We start from the raw sequence: 20,654 nt of genomic DNA, 5'->3' as shown, positions 1-20,654 counted from the left end.
GCTACACAAATCAAGGTTCATCTTTATTCCAACCCATTGGTAAAATCTGCATAGAATTTGGTTTGTCCGAAAATTTTCCTTCTATATCATTTTATCCGGAAGCATTGGAGCCTAAAGAAATAAAAGACAAATCAATTAATTGGTTTAGAGAAACTAGAGGAAACCACATGCAATGCAAGGATTAAATTTTGAACTATATGTGATGTTGAAACATTACATCACTACAATCTAGCTTTGGATTGTTCTGAGTTTGTCAGTTCAGTCATATTCTTTAGCAAACTATGCATTGGGTGTCTCTGCACATTATTTTGTTGTTGAGGTTTCATGCCTACAATAATATTTTCAGTTTCATGCTTAAGTACAATAATATTTTTAACAAATTTCAATGTCTTCAAATGCATTGTACTTTAATGATCTCTATTTTAAATATAGCTTTTACTTTAACATGGGGACTATGGGCAAGATATGCCTTCTACCCAATGGGCCCAAAATCAAAATTATTCTTCAACTCCCCCTCTCCACAAGCTTTCCTCCATTGAATCCCTCCCCCCTCCTTGTTCCATTCTCTACCTCTCTCACACATGAAATTTTGCCTTATCCACATGCATTTGCACGTGTGTTTTTATTAATATATATATAGAGAGAGAGAGAGACCGGTGAAGGAGGAACATTGTTTTAGGTAGTTTTGCAATAGTAATCATTGTTTCGAGTAAATATGTTAAAATAAAAATTGGTTAATGCAGCAAACTGAAACCCAATCCTTTGAGGAGAGAAGCAAATTCAACCCATAAGAAAAATAAATAAATAAATTAAGCAAATAAAACCGCATCTACATCATTTTCAACTCATATCCTACTTTCCTTGGCCAGAATAGCAACCTAGTAGCTACAGCATTAGGTTACAAATCCCTGGTGGTGTGGACGGAATCCCAGGATTTGGTTCTGACAGATCCAAAGTCACCAGTTTACGGGCGAGTTTTAAATTCGTTGACGTTGAATCTCTTTGAAACAAAAAAAAAACCATGGCAGAAACAGCCGGCCGGTGTCAACCACTCTTCTCCCCAGCCCCGCCCCCTTCCCTTTTCCTCCTGTGTCCAATCCAGTGATTGATACATACCGCTAAAAAGCTATCGGCATTACCCAACCCTCTCCCAAACAGTATCGAAGAAACACGATGACAATCATGGCAAGAGCTCCTAAGATGTTACTAATTATATATATATATATATATATATGTATATAACACGCATACCATATATGGACCAATTTTTCCTTGTATTTCACATGCGGTGTCAAAAATTTGCAAAATTATTTCAATTGCACAAAAATTTCAACGAAATGACTGGAAATTTATAAATGAAATTTCACAAAATATTTTGATTTTGGAAAGGTCCAAATGGGGCAAAATGCAAAATTTCAAACCTTGATTTCAGCCGCATAGTTTCTTTTTTCAAAGATTTTCTCACCCGATTTTCAAAGTTTAATTTTGCTAGCTGGCGACTCCATTTGTAAAAGAAAAAAAAAACACTTGACAAGTGAACAGGGGATCAGTTCTACCTATCCCACAAAAATTCCAGCTCTATCCGATCTGCACATGGTAGATATTTGTGCATCAGCAGGAAAATTCCAACTCTAATATTATTTTTTCATACAACCATTATCAATTACTTGCTTACCTTCGAAAACCTTGGAATGGTTCCATAGGCTCCATCTGATTGCAAGGGAAGGCAAATGAAGAAATTTCAAACTTTAAAATGAAATTTTGATAATCATTGACCAACATGATTAATGATTGTATAAAATATAACATACTTAAATTTCTTATCATATTTAGTAACCATGGGATTTAGTTGTAAAGTAAAATGGATTTTTATAACTAAATATGAAAGGATGTGGAGTTAATAATATAACCATATGGGGTCATGTTTACAAAAGTTCCCTTTTTAGGTTTGAAATTTTCACTTCCCTTCCCCTTTCACCAACTGTGTTAGATAATTGTTACTTCCCTTCTCCCCTTGCAACCAATCAAAGCCAAAGTAAACCAAAACTTTAATAGGGTATTGGTGTGCGAGGGAGGATTTGAACACTTAAAACAAGCAATCCACAATATACAAAAAATAATACATACAAAATTGTGTACAGAAATTATACACTTTTTTCCTGTTAGTGGGATGGAAAGGGCTGAACATACCTGGAAGATCAACACCCTTGTGACGCCACGAAAGGAGGACTGGACGTTGGTATCAATAATCAATGATCCGTCAGATGAAATGGCTGCTCTATTGTGTAAACAAAAAATCCCATGTAACCTCTTCAAATTAGCAGCGATGGCAGCATCAATCAATCGCCTGCAGCACATCGAGTGGAAGTCAGGACTCTGAATAACACGAACATCAGAAATTTCTCCCTGTCAAATTGAGGGATCTGCAATGAACTGCAAACGTCCACCTCAATCATCCATCAATGATTCAATTGTGACTGAATCTTCCCAACCAACTGATAGGCCAGCCCTGCATTTGTATAAGCCAGCCATCAACCCAATCTCTTATGCGCCCAAATTTGCTACTCCCTTTATTTTGGAAGTATTGTATCACATATACAGTTAATGATTGGCTATAGAACATCTAGGTGTGGTACATAAATTGACTTGGTCAGGAATTCTTGCTCATGGACCATGAAATCAAATAAGCAAAAAGGAACATATGGAGTCTCAAATTGTTCCCCATAAAATGATCCTCAGAATGACTTACCCAAAGGAAACCAGGTAACATGTACTCCTGAAACCCACTGGATCATCAAGAAGATACCAGATGCGTGCTCACGAGTTCTACTCACAGGTGCATCACCCTTTCAGGCAAGTCGTGACACGTCTGCACGAACCATTGGAGGCATTGGAGGTTTGACCAACGGTCTCAGGGATTCCATAATACCAAAAAAGGAAGGACGCTTCGATGGCTTACTGCAATTTTAATACAATTTCACTGTGAGAACAAAAAATCAAGGGCAAAAGCAGAGGTTGTAATTTGATCAGAGGACTTCACTCACTTAGCCCAGCAAGCCTCAATTAAGGCAGTGACTTGAGGATTTACATGGCTTGGAATTTCAAGCCTTTTCCCCTTAAAACCAACAGCTGCTACCACCTGCAAGAGGAGAACCAATGAGCAGCAATCTTCTCAATGAAATTACGCCCACCTTTCCCTCTCCCCCCCACCCAACCCACAAATAGTCTATAGATTAAAATAGAATGGCAGGTTTATCTTTCGTTGACCAAAAATGAAGCAAAATACTAGATAGAGCATAATTTTCATTTTTTTTCCTTTTTAGATACATTTCTTAAAACCCTGCTCAAACATTGCAGAGCATCTTATTCATGTCGTAATGACAAACATGTCTGGAGAGGGATCATAAACTTTACAGTTCTCTAGGACTTGTGCATTAGCGCAAAATACCACTACTATATATCAGCAATTCATGCAAGGAAAATAGGAAAAATTCCAAAGTTGCAATCAACAACAATAAGAGTACAACACGTGTTGCAGATATGCCCATACTCCTAATCAACCTAAAATGGTTTTGATGATAACAAACAAATAGACAAATGAACCATGTATTATCAATAATGCTTAACTTGTAAGAACTCAAGCTTGGAGAAAAAAGCTCTAGAAGTCAAGCATGGAGAGGGAAAGGTCAAGACATTTGTGTCAAGTCCTTGACTCTCGAAGAATCTTGAAGAAATGAAGACATCAAGCCTTGAAAGCATGTTATGAAGAATAGTGAAGAACTCGTGCAAGTTAACTGAAAATTTACTTATATTGTTAGTAATTGTAAGCACACACATATCATGCATCATATAGGCATTTGCATTACTTAGAATGACTCTAGAACATGTCATTTGAGTAAGGACCAAAACCCATATTGATTAGGAACATGTTGTCAAAACAGCATGCATGTTCAAGGGTATTTTGAGTTCAAGAAAAGGGTATCAACTGATTGTCTCTTCACAAGACTGGTAGAGTTTCAAGTTACGAAACTAAATACTTGGAATCAGATCAACCGGAGTCCGTTTGACCAAGATATGACTGTTTGAACAGAGTCTGGGAAATAACTCATCCAAATAAACCAGAAAAACACATCTGGCTGAATGGGCATCAACCGACTCCTATCGGTTAACTGGACCATGGCCGGTCGACGACGCAGCCGGTCAACCGGGTTGAGTGGATTGGCCCGCAATGGCTAGTTCAACGACTATTTTTTGTAACGGATTTATTGGGTGGTCGACCGGCACTCGTGGAGGTCGATCGGTAGACCCAAAATATGACCGTTGAGAGATTTTTTGTCTATTTTCATCCCTAATCTTCCCTATAAATACCTCTAATGCAATCAATTAAGCAACAATTAATCTTAAAGATTTGAGGAGCATTACTAAAGCATTTGAAGTGAGCTATATTCAATACTACTCTTGGATTCATGTTCTACATTATTCATATAAGTGGAACTCAAGATTCTTCTAAAATTTTCACTTTCATCTTAGCTTGTGCAAGTATATTGAAGATTTGAAAGGTGCATTACTAACATTTTACCATATCATTCTTGCACCACACAAGAGGTAACTCTTAACCATAATTCCACTTTAGGTTTTGTGTTTGTCCAAGAGTTGGTGTAGCTCTAGTATTGGACGATTGTCTTCACACATTGAGTCAAGATTGTAATTGGATTGATATTTACGATCCTCTTATCCTTGAAAGAGTTGGAAGACCCCTTTGAACTCGTAAAGAGATTGTAAGGTCCCTCTCTACTTGTGAAAGAGATTTTGTAAAGGATTTTCTTATCCTAAAAAAGAGTTTGTAAATGTTTTTCTCCCTACCTACTGTATTGAAGGGAAGGGCTAGTGGAATACCTTACAAGTAGAACTTGTAGGGAGAGGACTAAACTCGAATTGAGTTGAATCACTATAAATCCTCGTGTTGTGTGATTGTGATTATTTTCTATATTCCGCATTTTTATTTGTAATCACATACTTGGGGATTTTAACCGAATAACTTTTTTAAAATCCACTAGTATAACATATTCACCCCCTCTAGTTTATTTCAACTAGCTCTCTTCCAAAATCAACTCCAAAGTGATTAAGGATATGTCCAATCAGTCTCCCAAAGGGTAGATTTCTCTTTTAGAGTTGTCTCCAGAGATAATCATGTTCATCATGATGACATATGGCAGATTAATAGGAACATTACCACAGAGACTAAGTAATGAAGGCATGAGAGGGGGCAACCTCTTCTATACGTCCTCCTTTCGGAAGAATGTTGCATTGGACAATGAGATAGAGGGTTCTAGCCAAATCAGTCAGTTAAATGACTTTGATTTTATGGGTTCCTTCATAGTTCTTCATGATGCTGGTGTAAACTATATCCTCATCCATAAATTCTTCAAGGTCAGATTTAAGACTAAGTGTTCCTTCACTGGAGATGTCTAAGATTTCTCCCAATGTCTCAATATTGAGTTCAATGGATACACCTTAACGGTTTTGATCTTGAGGGAATTCATCCATTCCAGAAACAGATTGGTTGCAGAAAAACATTCTTAAAGGTGGTAGCTTTTGAACCCTAGATTCAAGATATTTTTCCATCCTAAGAGATTAAAATGCTCTTCTATAGCATAGTTAATCAGAGAATCAATGCTAATGTGCCTACCCTGTTCGATTTTCCTTGATTGAAACAATTCACAACTGTCTCTGGCAAAGGAGAAGCAAGCCATTCAACTTCATCCATTGAGCTTGAAGCTTTCCTCTTCCCTTTGTCTGAGGTTTTGGAAGCCACTGATTTTCCCCATTTGAAATGTCTCTAAGAATCCATTTCACAAGGATGAAGGAGAAGGATAAGGATGGATTTGAGAAGGTTTAGGAGGCTACGGTTTTTGGTTTGGGGGTTTTTGAGAGGTTTAGAAGAGAGAACTGAGAAAAGGGGCGTTTTTTCGAGTTTCATAGGGAACTTGCTAGGCCGAGTGGTGCCAGTTGACCAGCTGGTTAGGCGGTCAACCGGCTTTGTCTAGATTTTGACAAAAAACCTTAAAAGAATTGGGATTTTTGTACCATTGATTAAATTTTTTGTGGGGCTTCTATTACGAGGGTGAAATACATGTTTTAGAGTCATGTTATGGACTTTTAGTAAACACTCTATTCATCCAAACGTAGATGGGGAACTATAGAAAGAGGACCATACACCGTCACTAAGGACATAGATGGAAAGAAAGTGCCAAAGGACGAGTCTGGATGCACAGCCGATGACTTGAACCTTCTTCAATACAATTTCGGAACCCTCACCTTCCTTTAATATGCCTTGAACGAGAAGGAATTCGACCGTGTTATTATTATGTGCGACATAGCCAAAGAAATATGGGACACATTGGTATTTGCACATAAAGATACCACAGAGGTAAAGGAAATGAAAGTCGATCAATTAATTTCTAATTATGAATCTTTTAAAATGAAAGAAAATGAAATTATTTCTGAAATATTTAATAGATTTACTGACATTGTAAATAACTTGAAAGGATTGGGTAAAACTTATACAAATTCTGAGAAAGTCACGAAAATCCTTAGATCACTACCTACAGCATGGAGACCAAAGAAGACGGGTATAGAAGAAGCTCGTAACATAAATGAAATATATCTGGGTTATCTCTTGGGATCCTTGCAAACTCATGAGATTGAGCTAAAGGCAGACGACCTAACCACAGAGAACAAAAGAAGAACAGCAGCTCTAAAATCTTCTCAAATCACCAAGGAGATAACCGATGATAATGATGATGACAATGATTCCGACATGGAGAAAGAAATATCCGTCATCACTAGGCGCTTCAACAAATTTCTTAAGAAGAAATGAAAGATTCCTTACAAAAGCAAATCCCACAGAGACAACGGTAAGTCAAAAGTCAAAATCTAAGGAAATGCTACTAATATGAAAGATGTGGTGTGCTTTGAATGCAGAAAACCAGAACACGTCGAAACCAAATGCCCGCATATAAAAACTAAGAAGAAGGCCTATACAGCTGAACATACACAGGATTTGAGTGATGAAGAAGAACAGATTGACTCCGAAGAAGAATACAAACCTCGCTCTAATGGCACATGAAGATGGAGAATAATGGCACAAGAGGTAAGCCCCCAAACTCAAGTAGAAACCTTGACTAGTGACTCGAACGAAGAACTTCAAGAAGCCTTTGAGGCCTTATATGAAGAGAGTCTAAGCTAGAAATGGAAAAATCTAAGTTGGAAATCGAATTGACTACTCTAAATCAACGGATAGATGGCTTGACCTCTAAAGTGAATGAACTTGAGGAAGAAAATTCCAAGTTAACCACCACACTTTGTACCTTTAACAAAGGTCAAATGAACCTTGATAACCTCTTTGGGTCTCAACCCCAAGGTCTTTATGAAAAATAAAGACTTGGATATGATGGTCAAAATCCATCTAAAAGAAACAAATGCAAAAAGTTGAGAATCCAAGGAGTGATCAAGGTAACCAAGCATCTACATCATATATAAAATGTGGATATTGTACAAAAACTGGACATTCCATAAAAACTGGACATTCCATAAGGCAATGTCATGCTAAAAGTAAGAACTCTCTCAACACCCAAAAATGGAGTCAACGGAATTAAGTACATCATGCATATTACTACACCCCTCAAAAGAGGCAATATGACCTCAAGAGGAGATTAGACTAATGCCTCAATATAGGCAATACCAATCCAATGGCATGTATCCATCGTACAAGTCACCAAGACAACATCCAGGATATAGACATACAGCCAACAATCCCATCGACCTCAAAGACAATTCCGATCTCAAATATCATATGAATCTCAAAGATCTTATGGATCTCAAATATCACAAACATCCCCTAGGCCACCCCGAAAACAATTTCAGGGATCAAAAGGCTATAAGATCGCTTGGGTTCCAAAAAGCACTTTTGATACTAACATGAAGGACCCATGAGATTGTAGGGACCATTGTGCAGTTGAATTTTCATTGTAGGTGTGCTTGAAGAACAAAGTAGGAATCTAATGGGTCATCAATAACGAATGTTTCAAGCACACGACTTCCAAACCAAAGCTGTTCTCAAGCCTAAGAGATTGTAGAGTTTGGGTGACATTCAAAGACAATGGCTGAGGAAAAATTGTTGAAATTGGAAAAATCAAAATTAAAGATATTTATACTACCATTATTTATCTAGTTGATAACTCTTAGGCTATAACTTGCTAAGTGGTAGTCAACTATGTGGTATAGGAAACAAACTAGATTTTGATGTTTCCCATTATTATATCAAAGATGCCAATAATGATCTAATTTTAAAAGGGATTAGGACAAACAATATAAATGTTTGCATGCAAAAAGAATCCCGCCCTTTCAATGCTTGTTTGGTTTCTAATCATAGTGAATCCTCACTATGGCACAGAAGGCTTGGACATGTAAATGTCAGGCTAATCCAAATCATTGCATCAAAAAATCTTGTTAGAAATCTACCGAAGATCAAATATGAAAAATATAATTTTTGTGATGCATGTCAAAAGGGTAAACAAACCAAAGTATCCCATAAGTCGAAGAACATTATATCTTCATCAAGACCATTGGAATTACTACATTGGATTTGTTTGGTCCTATCAACATTTCTAGTTTAAATGATAAATCCTATACTCTCGTGATTGTTGATGATTACTCTAAGAATATTTGGACTTTATTTTTAAGACATAAGAATGGTGCCTTTAATGAATTTGTACCTTTGTGCAAAAGATTACAAAATCGAATGAGCTATGTCATATTAATTAGAAGTGACCATGGAGGAGAATTTGATGATATAAATCAATTTTATTTATATTGCAATGACCATGGTATAAACCATAACTTCACCACTCCTAGAACACCTCAATCCAATGAGGTAGATGAAAGGAAAAATAGGTCACTACAAGAGACGTCTAGGACTAAGCTCAATGAGTACTCCTTGCCCAAATACTTTTAGGCAGAAGCTGTACATACAACTTGTTATGTATTAAATGGAATAATACTAAGACCTATGCTTTCTAAAACACCATATGAATTATACTACAGTAAACTACCTATGATTGATTATTTCATAGTATTTTGATGTAAATGTTTCATCCTTAACACCAAATATCATCATGGAAAAATTGATGCAAAATCTAATGAAGGAATATTCCTAGGATATTCCTCCAACAGCAGAGCATATAGAGTGTTCCATAAAAGATCGCTTGTGGAAGAGGATCAATGAATGTAAAATTTGATGAATCCTTATCTAAAGACAAATATAAACTTCTAGTGGATGATGATGATGTTGTCATCGAAGAAATAAAGAAATGAGAATGAAACAACTTTTGAAAAAACCTCAAGAAAAAGAAAAAGAAATAATCTTACCTAAAGAAATCATTCCTCACAAAGATCATCCCCTAGAGCAAGTAATAGGACATCTAGAAAAAGGAGTCCAAACAAGATCTAAAACTCAAGATATTTGCAACCATGTTACATTTATGTCGAAAGTAGAACCGAAAAAAATTGAAGAAGCACTAAAAAATAATGACAATACCCATGCAAGAACTTCACCAATTTGAAAGAAACAACTTGTCTCAAAACTCAATCACCACACCATAATTGGTGCCAAGTGAGTCTTTCGAAACAAATTGGATGAGGATGGAAACATTGTAAGAAACAAAGCTAGATTAGTAGCTAAAGGATATAATCAACAGGAAGGCATCGATTATGATGAAATATACACCCCTGTAGCTAGATTAGAATCTACTAGAATGCTTCTAGCATTTGCATGCCATAAAAATTTTAAATTATATCAAATGGATGTAAAAAGTGATTTTCTAAATGAAGCTTCATTAGAGAAGAAGCATATGTAGCTCAACCCCCTGGTTTTGAAAACTCAAAGTTTCCAAACCATGTTTTCAATCTTGAGAAAGTCATATATGAACTCAAACAAGCCCCTAGGGCTTGGTATGAGATATTAAGTACTTTCTTAATTGAAAGTGACTTCTCAAAAGGAAAAAATGATACAACACTTTTTGTGAAACATAAGAAACAAGACAGTGATTGTTCAAATATATGTGGACGACATTATCTTTGGATTCACAAATGAGAATATGTGCCTTGATTTTAGTAAAAATATTAGCAATGAATTTGAAATGAGTATGATGGGAGAATTGAATTTCTTCCAGGACTCCAAACAATCTGAAAATGGTATCTTCATTAATCAAAGTAAATACACAAAAGAGCTTTTAAAGAAATTTGACATAAATAGTAAAAACTCTTTTGACACCAATTAGTACATCTCTCAAATTCACCAAAGATGAAGATGGAGTTTCAGAAGATGTAACTAGGTATAGAGGTATGATTGGAAGCCTACTATATCTTACGGCAAGTAGACCTGACATCATGTTCAATGTATGCACATGTGCCCATTTTCAAGCTGATCCTAAGAAATCTGAACCTCACAGTTGTTAAAAGGGTTTTTAAATATCATAAAAGCACTTTTGACGTTGGATTATGGTATCCTAAAAACCAAATCTTGGACTGAGTCAGCTTCTCAGATGGTGGCTGACATATTGATAGAAAAGTACTAGTGGTTATTATCATTTTCTTGGTTCTTGGTTTAGCAAAAAACAAAATTTTGTGGCATTATCCACTGCTGAAGCTGAATATGTTGCGGCTAGTAGATGTTGTGCCCAAATATTGTGGATGAAACAAACTCTCCAATACCTTGGAATAAAGTTTGATTCATATCCAATCATGTGCGATAACACTAGTGCTATCAATTTAAGCAAAAATCCTATTTTGCACTCAAGAGCAAAACACATAGATATCAGACACCACTCTCTACAAGACACCATTCAAAATAGTGATATAACTCAAGAGTACATCGAACCGAAAAACAACTTGCAGACATTTTCACAAAACCACCAAATGAAGAAAGGTTTTGTGCTCTAAGAAAAGAATTACGGATATGTAATCCGTTTGGATAAGTGGAATAATAACTAAAAGTCCATAACTCAAAAACATGTATTTCACTCCTAATAGAAGCCCCACGAAATATTTAATCAATGGGACAAAAATCCCGATTTTTTCAAGGCTTTCTGTCAAAATCTGAACAGAGCTGGTTGACTGCCCAACTAGCCAGTTGGCCGGCGCAGCTCGACCCAACGAGAATAAGTTCCTTATAGAACTCAAAAAAAAAAGCCCCATTTCTCATTTCTCTCTTCTAAACCCTCTCTAAAATCCCCAAACCGAAAACCTAGCCTCCTAAACCCTCTCAAATCTATCCTTTTCCTTCATCCTTGTGAAATGGCTTCTCAGAGACCTTTCAAAAATGGAAAATCAATAGCTTCCAAAACCTCAGACAAATAGGAGAGAAAAGCTTTAAGCTCAATGGATGAAGTGGAACGGTTTGCTTCTCCTTTTGCCAAAGACAATTAAGAATTGTTTCAATCAAGGAAAATCGAACAAGGTAGGCACATTAACATTAATTCTTTGATTAACTATGTTATAGAAGAGCATTTTAATCTCTTAGGATGGAAAAATATCATGAATCGAGGGTTTAAAAGCTACCCTCACCTTAAAAATGTTTTACTGCAACCTATCTGTTTCTGGAATAGGACTCAAAAGCTACCCTCACCTTGTAAGAATGTTTTACTTCAACCTATCTGTTTCTAAAATGGGTGAATCCCTCAAGATCAAACCAGTGTCATTAGTTGCTTGAGGGTAGCCATTTGATCCTCAAGATCAACATGGAAACTACATGTTTGAGTAAAGCTAGACACAGAGGTGTTGGAGAAGTGCCTGTGTCATTAGTTGCTTGAGGGCAGCCATTTGATCCGGAAAGAACGGTGTAGTAGTGGAGGCACTGTCAACAAATTTGGATTATGGGCCTAGGGGCCTTGTTTTCCAGTATTACTATAACGCCCACCCTTAGGATGACGACGGAGCTTCCAACATGTTTCCCTGGTATGGCGAGGGCAACCAAAATAATCACACTGAACAGTTTCCCGAGGAGGGGTAGAACCCTTGGACTGGGTTTCAGCAGTTGAGTAGCCAACAATGCAGACGTACAAGAACTACAGAGGGTAGCATAACAGAGCGACGATGATCCTCAGATAGAACCAAGTTATATGCCTGGAGAAGAGGAAAAAAAGTCTCGCAACCCAGGATCTATACCCTGATATGATCATATTTAGGATTAAGACTTGTCAGAAAGTCACACAACCGTTCCATGTCATGCTCCTTCTAAAGTGTACCAGCATCAATGGGACAGGCCATAAGGACTGGGTGATAGAAATTCAGTTGTTGCCATAGGCTGCATAAGTTAGAATAATAAGCTAAGAGAAAACCCTTTCTGAGTGGTGGAATGAACGATACGATGAATCTCAGACTTGAGCATAGTTCACCCCCTGAGAATAGGTTTGCCTTACTGCATACCAGAGATCCTTAGCAGAGTTAAACAGGACAAAGCTTGGGCTGATAGCAGGCTCCATAGAGTTGATCAGAGAAGACATAACAATGGCATCATCGGCTAACCAGGTGTTAGCAGCGGCAGGATCAGTCGGTTGAGGAGTGTCTCCAATGAGAAAACCAGAGAAGTTGGTCCCATGGATAGTAAGGAGGCAGACACAAGACCACGTAATATATTTCTGACCATTAAGTTTGACGGGTCCAGGATGAAGAGTGGACTAATTGCTTGAACGGCGACCATCAGAGGCCCCAAAGGAGGCAACAACAACCTTGGCATCATCACTTACTGTAGTCATGGCTCAGAGAGAGGAACATGTAGACTACGTAGGCAGGCGCAAAGGGGTGCTGGTAGAAGCGTTCATGGCAACAGCTGCAAGGGCAAGTAGGCATATATGCAAGGGGCAACGACAACGACAGGTGCAGGCGCAGGCAACGAGCAGGTGTAGGCAACAGCAGGTAGCAACAAGCACAGGCGCTGGAAGTGATATATAATAGAGAGCGCAGGCAGCAACAGGCAATAGCAATGGCAAGAAGAGAGAAAACGACAACGGCGAGGAATGAGCAGGCCTAGGTAGCGGCAAGGTGCGTGGAGGCGTAGCCATGGACGTCGCAACGGAGACAGAAGCGAGCGTGGATAGAAGGCGCAGTGGGTTAGGGGTTAGGTTTGCATTGAACGGGGTGTAGTCTACCATGCTAGCCTAGGAGGCGAGGGCCCCCAAGTAAGTGTGTCAAATCGGAACCGAAACCAAAAACCGAATCCAGATCCGGACCGAATACCCTGAACCAAATCGACTTGTCAATAATGATAGAGGTCTTTCTTATTTATAAGAAGAATGCAATAAATAAAATAAAGAAAGTAGGGTAACACAGACTAAGCATCCTTGTCTACAAGATTTACTATAGTAAATAGTAAATAATAAGACTAACCAAGGTAAAAATAAAGCTAAAATAATAAGATTAACCAAGGTAAAAATAAAGCTAACTACGGTCATCCCAACAAAACCCTTGTTAAGGGTGTTCCCATTGAACTCAATGTTGAGACACTGGGAGAAATTTTAGACATCTCCAGTGAAAGAACACTTAAGTTCTACACTCCTAAATTAAACTTTGAATTTATGGATGAGGATATAGTTTACACCAGCATCACGAAAAATTATGAAGGAACCCATAACATCAAAGCCATTTAACTAACTGATCTGGGCTAGAATCCTCAATCTCATTGTCCAATACAACATTCTTCCAAAAGGAGGATGTACAGAAGAGGTTGCCTCCTTTCATGCCTTCATTACTTAGTCTCTGTGGTAATGTTCCCATTGATCTGCTATATGTCAACATGATGAACATAATTATCTCCGGAGACAAACTCCAAACGGGAAATCTACCCTATGGGAGACAGATTGGTCATATTCTGAGTTGATTTTGGAGGAGAGCTAGTAGAGAACCTTCCCACTGATATTAACATCTTTTCCATAAAAAAGAAGGGTCTAATACCAAAAATTGAAATAAACTAGAGTGGGTGTCTGGGTGAATATGTAATACTAGTGGATCTTAAAAAAAAGTCTTGGGTTGAAGTCCCCAAGTATGTGATTACATGCAAAATGCAGAATATAAAAAATAATCACAATCACACAACATAAGGATTTATAGTGGTTCGACTCAATCCGAGTCTAGTCCACTCCTTACAAGTTCCACTTGTAAGGTATTCCACTAGCTCTTCCTTGCAATATAGTAGGTAGGGAGGAAAATGTTTTACAAACTCTCTTTCAGGATTAGAAGATCCTTTACAAAATCTCTTTTACAAGTAGAGAGGGACCTTACAATCTCTTTGCGGGTTCAAAGGGGTCTTCCAACTCTTTTAAGGATAAGAGGATCATACATATCAATCTAATTACAATCTTGACTCAATGTGTGAAGACAATCATCCAATACTAGAGTTACACCAGGTCTTGAAAACAAAAAACTTAAAGTGGAATAAAGGTTAAGAGTTACCTCTTGTGTGGTGCAAGAATGATATGCAAAAATGTTAGTAATGCACTTTTCAAATCTTCAATATACTTGCACAAGCTAAGGTGAAAGTGAAGACTTGAGAAGAATCTTGAGTTTTACTTGTATGAATAATGTAGAACAAGAACTCAAGAGTAGTATTGAATATAGCTCACTTCAAATGCTTTAGTAACGCTCCTCAAATCTTTAGGATTAATTGTTGCTTAATTAATTGCATTAAAGGTACTTATAGGGGAGATTATGGATTAAAAATAAGCAAGAAATCTCTCTCCACTGGTCGACCTCTATGGGAGCCAATCGACTGCCCAATAGATCCGTTACAAAAGTAGTCGTTGAACTAGCCATTGCAGGCCAATCCACTCAATCCAGTCGACCGGCTGCATAGACCAACTATGGTCTGGTTAACCAGCTGGAGTCGGTTGATGCCAGTACCATTCGGCTAGATGTGTTTTGCAGTGTCCATTTGGACGGGTTTTTACCAGATTCTGTTCAAACAGTCAAATCTTTGTCAAACAGACTCTGATTGATCGGATTCTAAGTCTGTTAGTTTCGTAACTCGAAACTCTATAAGTCTCATGAAGAGACCATTAGTTGATGCCCTTTTCTTGAATATCCAAAATACCCTTGAACATGACATGTTTTTAAAACTAATGATGAGGCTTTTTGAAGCCATCATGTTCCTAATCAACATGGGTTTTGATTCTTACTCAAATGACATATTTTAGAGTCATTCCAAGTAATACAAATGCCTATATGATGCATGAGATATGTGTCCGTACAATTACAAACAATGTAAGTAATTTCTAGTTAACTCGCACGAGTTGTTCGCTATTCTTCATAATATACTTTCAAGGCTTGATGTCCTCATTTATTCAAGAGTCTTCAAGAGTCAAGGTCTTGATACAATGTCTTGAGTTTTTCTTCTCTATGCTTGACTTCTAGAACTTTCTTCTCCAAGCTTGACTTCTTACTAGTTAAATATTACCAAAGAATAAATGGTTAATTTGTCCATTTGTTTGTTAGCATCAAAACCATTTTAGGTTAATTAGGAGTGTGGCATATCCCCAACAATTGAAATAACCTCGAGGGGGGTGAATAGTTTATACCAATAATGCTTCATGAAAATATAAAAAAGGAACCATGTGCAATAAAATGCACAACTATGTCAACAATTGTAAGAAGGAAACACGAGATGGATGAGTTACAAGAAAAGGAACGATACAGGACGAGTAACAACTATGTTGACAATAGTAAGCGGCGCAAATCTTCATCTTTAGTGACCTTTCGAGTGGTCAAAAAAGTATTAAGAACATAAAAAGGGTGTCGTTCCTCATCACTGGCATTACCGTTGCTTCACTTGGTGCACGCTCCAGCTCTAAATCAACTGTCTCAAAATCAAGGTGCGTTTTTTGGAACACAAGGTATGAATGAGCCCTTACCTATATAAGCCACCAAACGATTGGGACACTTAGCAATAATGTGGCCATATTAATGTAGGAGTAGATCACAAGAAACTAACCCCCACAATTTATAAACCTCAAACAAGACAAATAGGACCAGGAAACAAGAGAATAAGACCCTCAAATAAACCCCCAAGGATACAGTACCAATATAGAAGCAAAACCAGCCCAAAACCCAACCCGATAGGAGAGACAAAGGCCTGCAATATGGCTGAAGAGAAAGGTGCAGCCAGGCCTGTAGGACTCCAACTGAGCTGCACTCTTGGGCGTAGGTAGCCCCTAAGGAGGGTACAAAAACCTAAAAATTTGAGAGACAAACGGATGGTTGATGAGATATTTACCTTCTTTATTTTCAGACCTAAGAGAGAATATAAAGATTTCTGCAGGAATAGCAACTGGGTGATCTAAACAGCTTTAAGAAGAGGATTAAGTAATCCTATCGTGCCTTCTAAACAACCCTTAGCAATAGCTCCTTGATCAGATTCACAATAGAGGAAAAGAGAGAGATCGCATAAAGAAAGAGGGGGGGAGGAATCACACAAAGCCCTAAGGCTCTCAATACTCAAATTCAATTCATATCTTCTTCAATCTATCTTTATGAGTACATAGGCTCCTCTATTTAAAGATGAAAAAATAGCAATCCTATCATAACTAGGAACTAGTTTCCAAATAGGACTAGACACTCCTAGCAAGACTTGAACTCATAATAAGACTAGGACTATAACTCCAACATGGAGTACGTATCTAACTAACATAAATTGACTAATAACTGCAATAACAAAGGAAATAGACTCAAAACAGGACTCTAACTAAACTAATGAATTAAATCTCGTTTTCCTACTTGCTACCCATACTTTAAGCCCATTAAAGTGGCCCATTACAAAGATAACCCATGGGATCAAAGGTCCAACACATACATAACCCATCCCAAGGCTTATTTGCAATAAAATAAGTCCATTAACTGACTTATCTACATCACATATCCTTTGCATGTAGTACACTGGATGACGACCTTTGGCATCACAGAATTTCCATTAGAACCACGCCGAGACGGAGAATATGGTCGGTTAGGCCGTGAAGATCCCATGACAGAATCATGTCGGGGTAGAGAATATGGTTGGTTAGGTTGTGAAGATATCATAGACGAATCACTAGCTTGTGGTCTACTAAATGACTTTTCCTAGGAAGAAGGCTGCTGCTGAATGGAAAAGTGTATGTAAAAGTCTCCGCTGATCATGTGGCCATTTCAGATTTTCCTCAACCTGATATCCTACATGTACAACATCCACCATTGTAGGTAGGCGACTAGATGCAAGTGCAACACTGTTATGAGAGTACAACCCATTGCGGAATTGTGCTACCAATACCCCTTCATCCCACTTAGAACGAGCGGCAAAATAATAGACTATAGTAACAAACTCCTCAACCATCAAGTTTTCTTTCCTCAACTGTGCAAACCTAAGATGCATGTGCTACTTGCAGACGGAAAGCAAGAATCTCTTGTCCATGACTTCACTCATCTTAAGCCCAAGTAGTGACTAACCCAATGCCTTAGGTCTGGTTCTGTTCTTGTTGCTTGATCTACTAGACAAGAATCGTGCCTTTCAAATTAGCCTCTACAAATAAGACCTTTCTAGCCTGAGTCAACCCATACCATCTGAAAATGTCTCCAAACTGTGAATCCAATCAAGTTACTGCTCTGGGTTATTATCCCCATAAAAATCAAGAACATCTACTTTTGCTGCTCTTTCAAATCCATAATCATCTAGTTGGCCAAATGGTGGTGGTGTATGATGTGGTGGGTGGTGCATGAGGTGGTACTACTAGTGGTGGCGCATAATGAGATGGGTCTTGTAGCATGGAATTCAAAGAACCCCTAAATTGCATGGAACTCTTTCCTTTTTCAGAAGCCACCAGTCGAACAATAAAAGTTTGCATAGTTTCCATCATTGTCTGAATGGAAGTGAGGGAATCGATTTCTGCATTAGTTTCACCCCTATAGGAGTTGCTACCATGGTGAATATAAGCAAGAGAACACTCAAAGGGTAATGGCAAAGCAGCAAAGAAATGAAAATTTAAAGGATGGTGGCAGAAGTTTAAATTGAAATCTTAAAGGATTACTCAGGCAAACTGAAACAGATATGATGGGAATAAGAATTAATGACTAAGGAGCTACTTGGAACAAAATAAAAATAAGAAAAAAAAGTAGATAAGTGAGGAAGGCAAGGGACTTATTGGAAATTGAAAACAAAATAGGAAACGCATAATGAAGGAGAAGCTACTATATACCGACAGAAGGAAGTCTCCTACTAGGAGAAGAAACAACAAACCAACAAAGACTCCAGAAGTTTGGCGGAAGACCAGGAGATTCGTGGATAGGAGTCAGCTTCAAGGAGTTCAATCCCAGCGGTTGGAAGGGTCAGGTTGTCTTCTTCCTCTGGGAAGCGAGACTTGCGGTTGCAACGTTCGAAGGCAACAGGGGAAGTTGCAATTCAAGGAAAGATCCTTCATGTGGAATCGAACCAAGAGATCAGCGGTGGAACTTAACTTGGACTGCAGCAGGGAGAGGCTGCAACTTCAACATAAAAGAGCAACTACAACGGAGAAATGGCAACTCGCAGTGAGAGCTTTGAACTCTATACGAAACTTTTTTTTTTCTGGCCGGTTCTCTATCTCGCTTTCTCTTTGTTTCTTTTATTTAACAGAACCCAAGAAAAGGTTAACCGACATCACAAGAGGGTAAAAGGGATGGGTGGGATGCTGCCATGGTTTAAGAACTCGGCAAGGTGTCGCTATTTAAAAATGGTGTTTGAAAATGGCGAAACAAGATGAGAGGCCATATATAAAATGTACAATATCTTAGTCGAGATCTTGGTGAATATCTCAATCTTGATTCGACTCGAGACCAAATCACATGAGGTATATACATAATTTCGACCCTCAACTCGACCCAACTCAACATAGCATCTCTTGCCTATCTCGCCCTGATGTGACGAAAAAGTGAGCTTTTGGTGGTTTTTCTTAACAAATTTCCTCTCTATAATGTAGATTAACAATTTCAACACTTGGAGATTGGAGATTATCACTTCATCATCAACCTTTGGAGATCCTTTTCTTCTCAAGAACAGTTTTAGGTGAACCACTTCTCAAATCATAGAAACATGGTCAATAGTTGTTTATTTTTATTGTGGAATAGCCTAGGGTGAAGGGTCCGAAGACTACTTACATAAGGTATGACGTCAAAGTACCATTTTAGATTTGATTTTTAAAAAACTGATGTTTCCATTGTGTTTAAAAGGCCTAAAATAGGATAAATGAAAAGTTTCAGGGGGCTACAAGGACCATATGGCCACTGAGACCAATCACCAAATTCAAGAAAAAATACAAGATCTCGGCTAGATCTCGCTTTTTTTTATTTTTTTCTAGCGAGAGTAGGGGCAGGGGCAGGGGCAGGGGCAGGGGCAGGGTCAGGATCAAGATCTTAGACCTTGGCTGCTGCAGGAGAAGGATATAACAAAGGGGTTGGGTTTCAGTAGGGTGTTGACACAGTCTTTTTTTTTTTTTTTTTTTTTTTTGGGGGTGGGTGTGTTAGGCTATCAGAAAGAAATAAAGAAAGAAGAATGGGAAGGGAAAGAGAGTGCAATGGAAATGGAGAAGGATGGGATACGTCGGCTCTGATACCAATTGATGGAGGGCAAGGTAGGAGAGGGAAATATCGGAAGAAATCAGAGTAGAAAGGGGGAAAGGAAAAGGACACTTCTCAATACTCACACACAGCACAAAACCTAATTCAAATTCATTGTGTCCAATGTTGGGTACAAGCAAGTATTTTAAGGGAAAATTACAAGACTCCTCCTCAATATTCTAAAACAGAAATAAGTTGTATACCAACTCAAAGTCCTATGTATTCTACTTTGGAAATGAAAAACACAAAATAAATAAACTAATTCCAACCCTTGTCGGACCAAAAGCTGGGGTTGGACCGGTTAAGCCTGGGATTGGGTTTCCAAAGCCGGTAATGTCTGTCCAACCAATCAAGTGCTACTGCATCACTTAGCTAACTAGATTAAATAGATATTGTACTATATTAAAACTCTTATCTAATGTAGGAATAAGAGTTCAAATCAAACAAGACTCTATCCAACCTTTACAACTAAAGAGATAAACAATAAAATAAAAAAATAAAACAACCCAAACTAAACTAAGTAAAGCCCGTATTCCTACATCCTACCCATAATTTAGGCCCATTAAAGTACCCTATACAAAGAAGACACATTGGACTAAAGGCCCAAACCAAGGCTAACCTCCATTAAAATAAGCCCAATTCTGTGTTTTATCTGCATCACCATTACTTCAGTTCCTAATGGTAAAACAAGTCTAGATAGTTATCTGAACCTGAACAACACACTTTTCCTAATTTGAAGTCTTTCTTGACCAAGATAAAGTAGCTATTATATATACAATATTCTCTAACCATCTTTTCAAGGGTATCCTAATATGAAACCAAAGAACAAACCTGAGCTGGATTTAAATTACTCCAAGGTTGTTGCAGTGTCACAAGTTCCCACAAGATTATCCCAAAACTGTAAACATCTGACTTTTCATTTGATGGCTCATCACGGAGAACTTCAGGGGCCATCCACTCAGGCTAAATTAGGGGGGAAAAGATGG

The 20,654-nt window shown here is 38.0% G+C and overlaps 1 protein-coding gene across 5 annotated transcripts in view; it reads right to left on the bottom strand.

The window, feature by feature from the left end:
* Positions 1-1,327: 1,327 nt before the first annotated feature.
* The window catches only part of LOC122071505 (serine/threonine-protein kinase CTR1-like), a 43,815-nt gene continuing 24,488 nt past the window's right edge, over positions 1,328-20,654 (bottom strand). Inside the window, exons 13-18 of one of the 5 annotated variants that reach the window (XM_042635864.1) lie at positions 20,500-20,631; positions 3,045-3,139; positions 2,750-2,958; positions 2,191-2,347; positions 1,676-1,710; positions 1,328-1,587 (exon numbers count right to left, since the gene is read on the bottom strand). In XM_042635864.1, coding sequence (XP_042491798.1) covers positions 2,850-2,958; positions 3,045-3,139; positions 20,500-20,631 — 336 coding nt within the window. In that variant the 3' untranslated portion in view covers positions 1,328-1,587; positions 1,676-1,710; positions 2,191-2,347; positions 2,750-2,849. The other 4 variants (XM_042635865.1, XM_042635866.1, XM_042635868.1 and 1 more) reach the window with 4 other exon arrangements.

The sequence above is a fragment of the Macadamia integrifolia genome, unplaced genomic scaffold, assembly GCF_013358625.1.
Source record: "Macadamia integrifolia cultivar HAES 741 unplaced genomic scaffold, SCU_Mint_v3 scaffold_244A, whole genome shotgun sequence".
Classification (NCBI taxonomy): domain Eukaryota; kingdom Viridiplantae; phylum Streptophyta; class Magnoliopsida; order Proteales; family Proteaceae; genus Macadamia; species Macadamia integrifolia.
The sequence above is the reverse complement of the archived record's forward strand: the minus strand, read 5'-3'. Positions and strand labels throughout refer to the sequence as shown.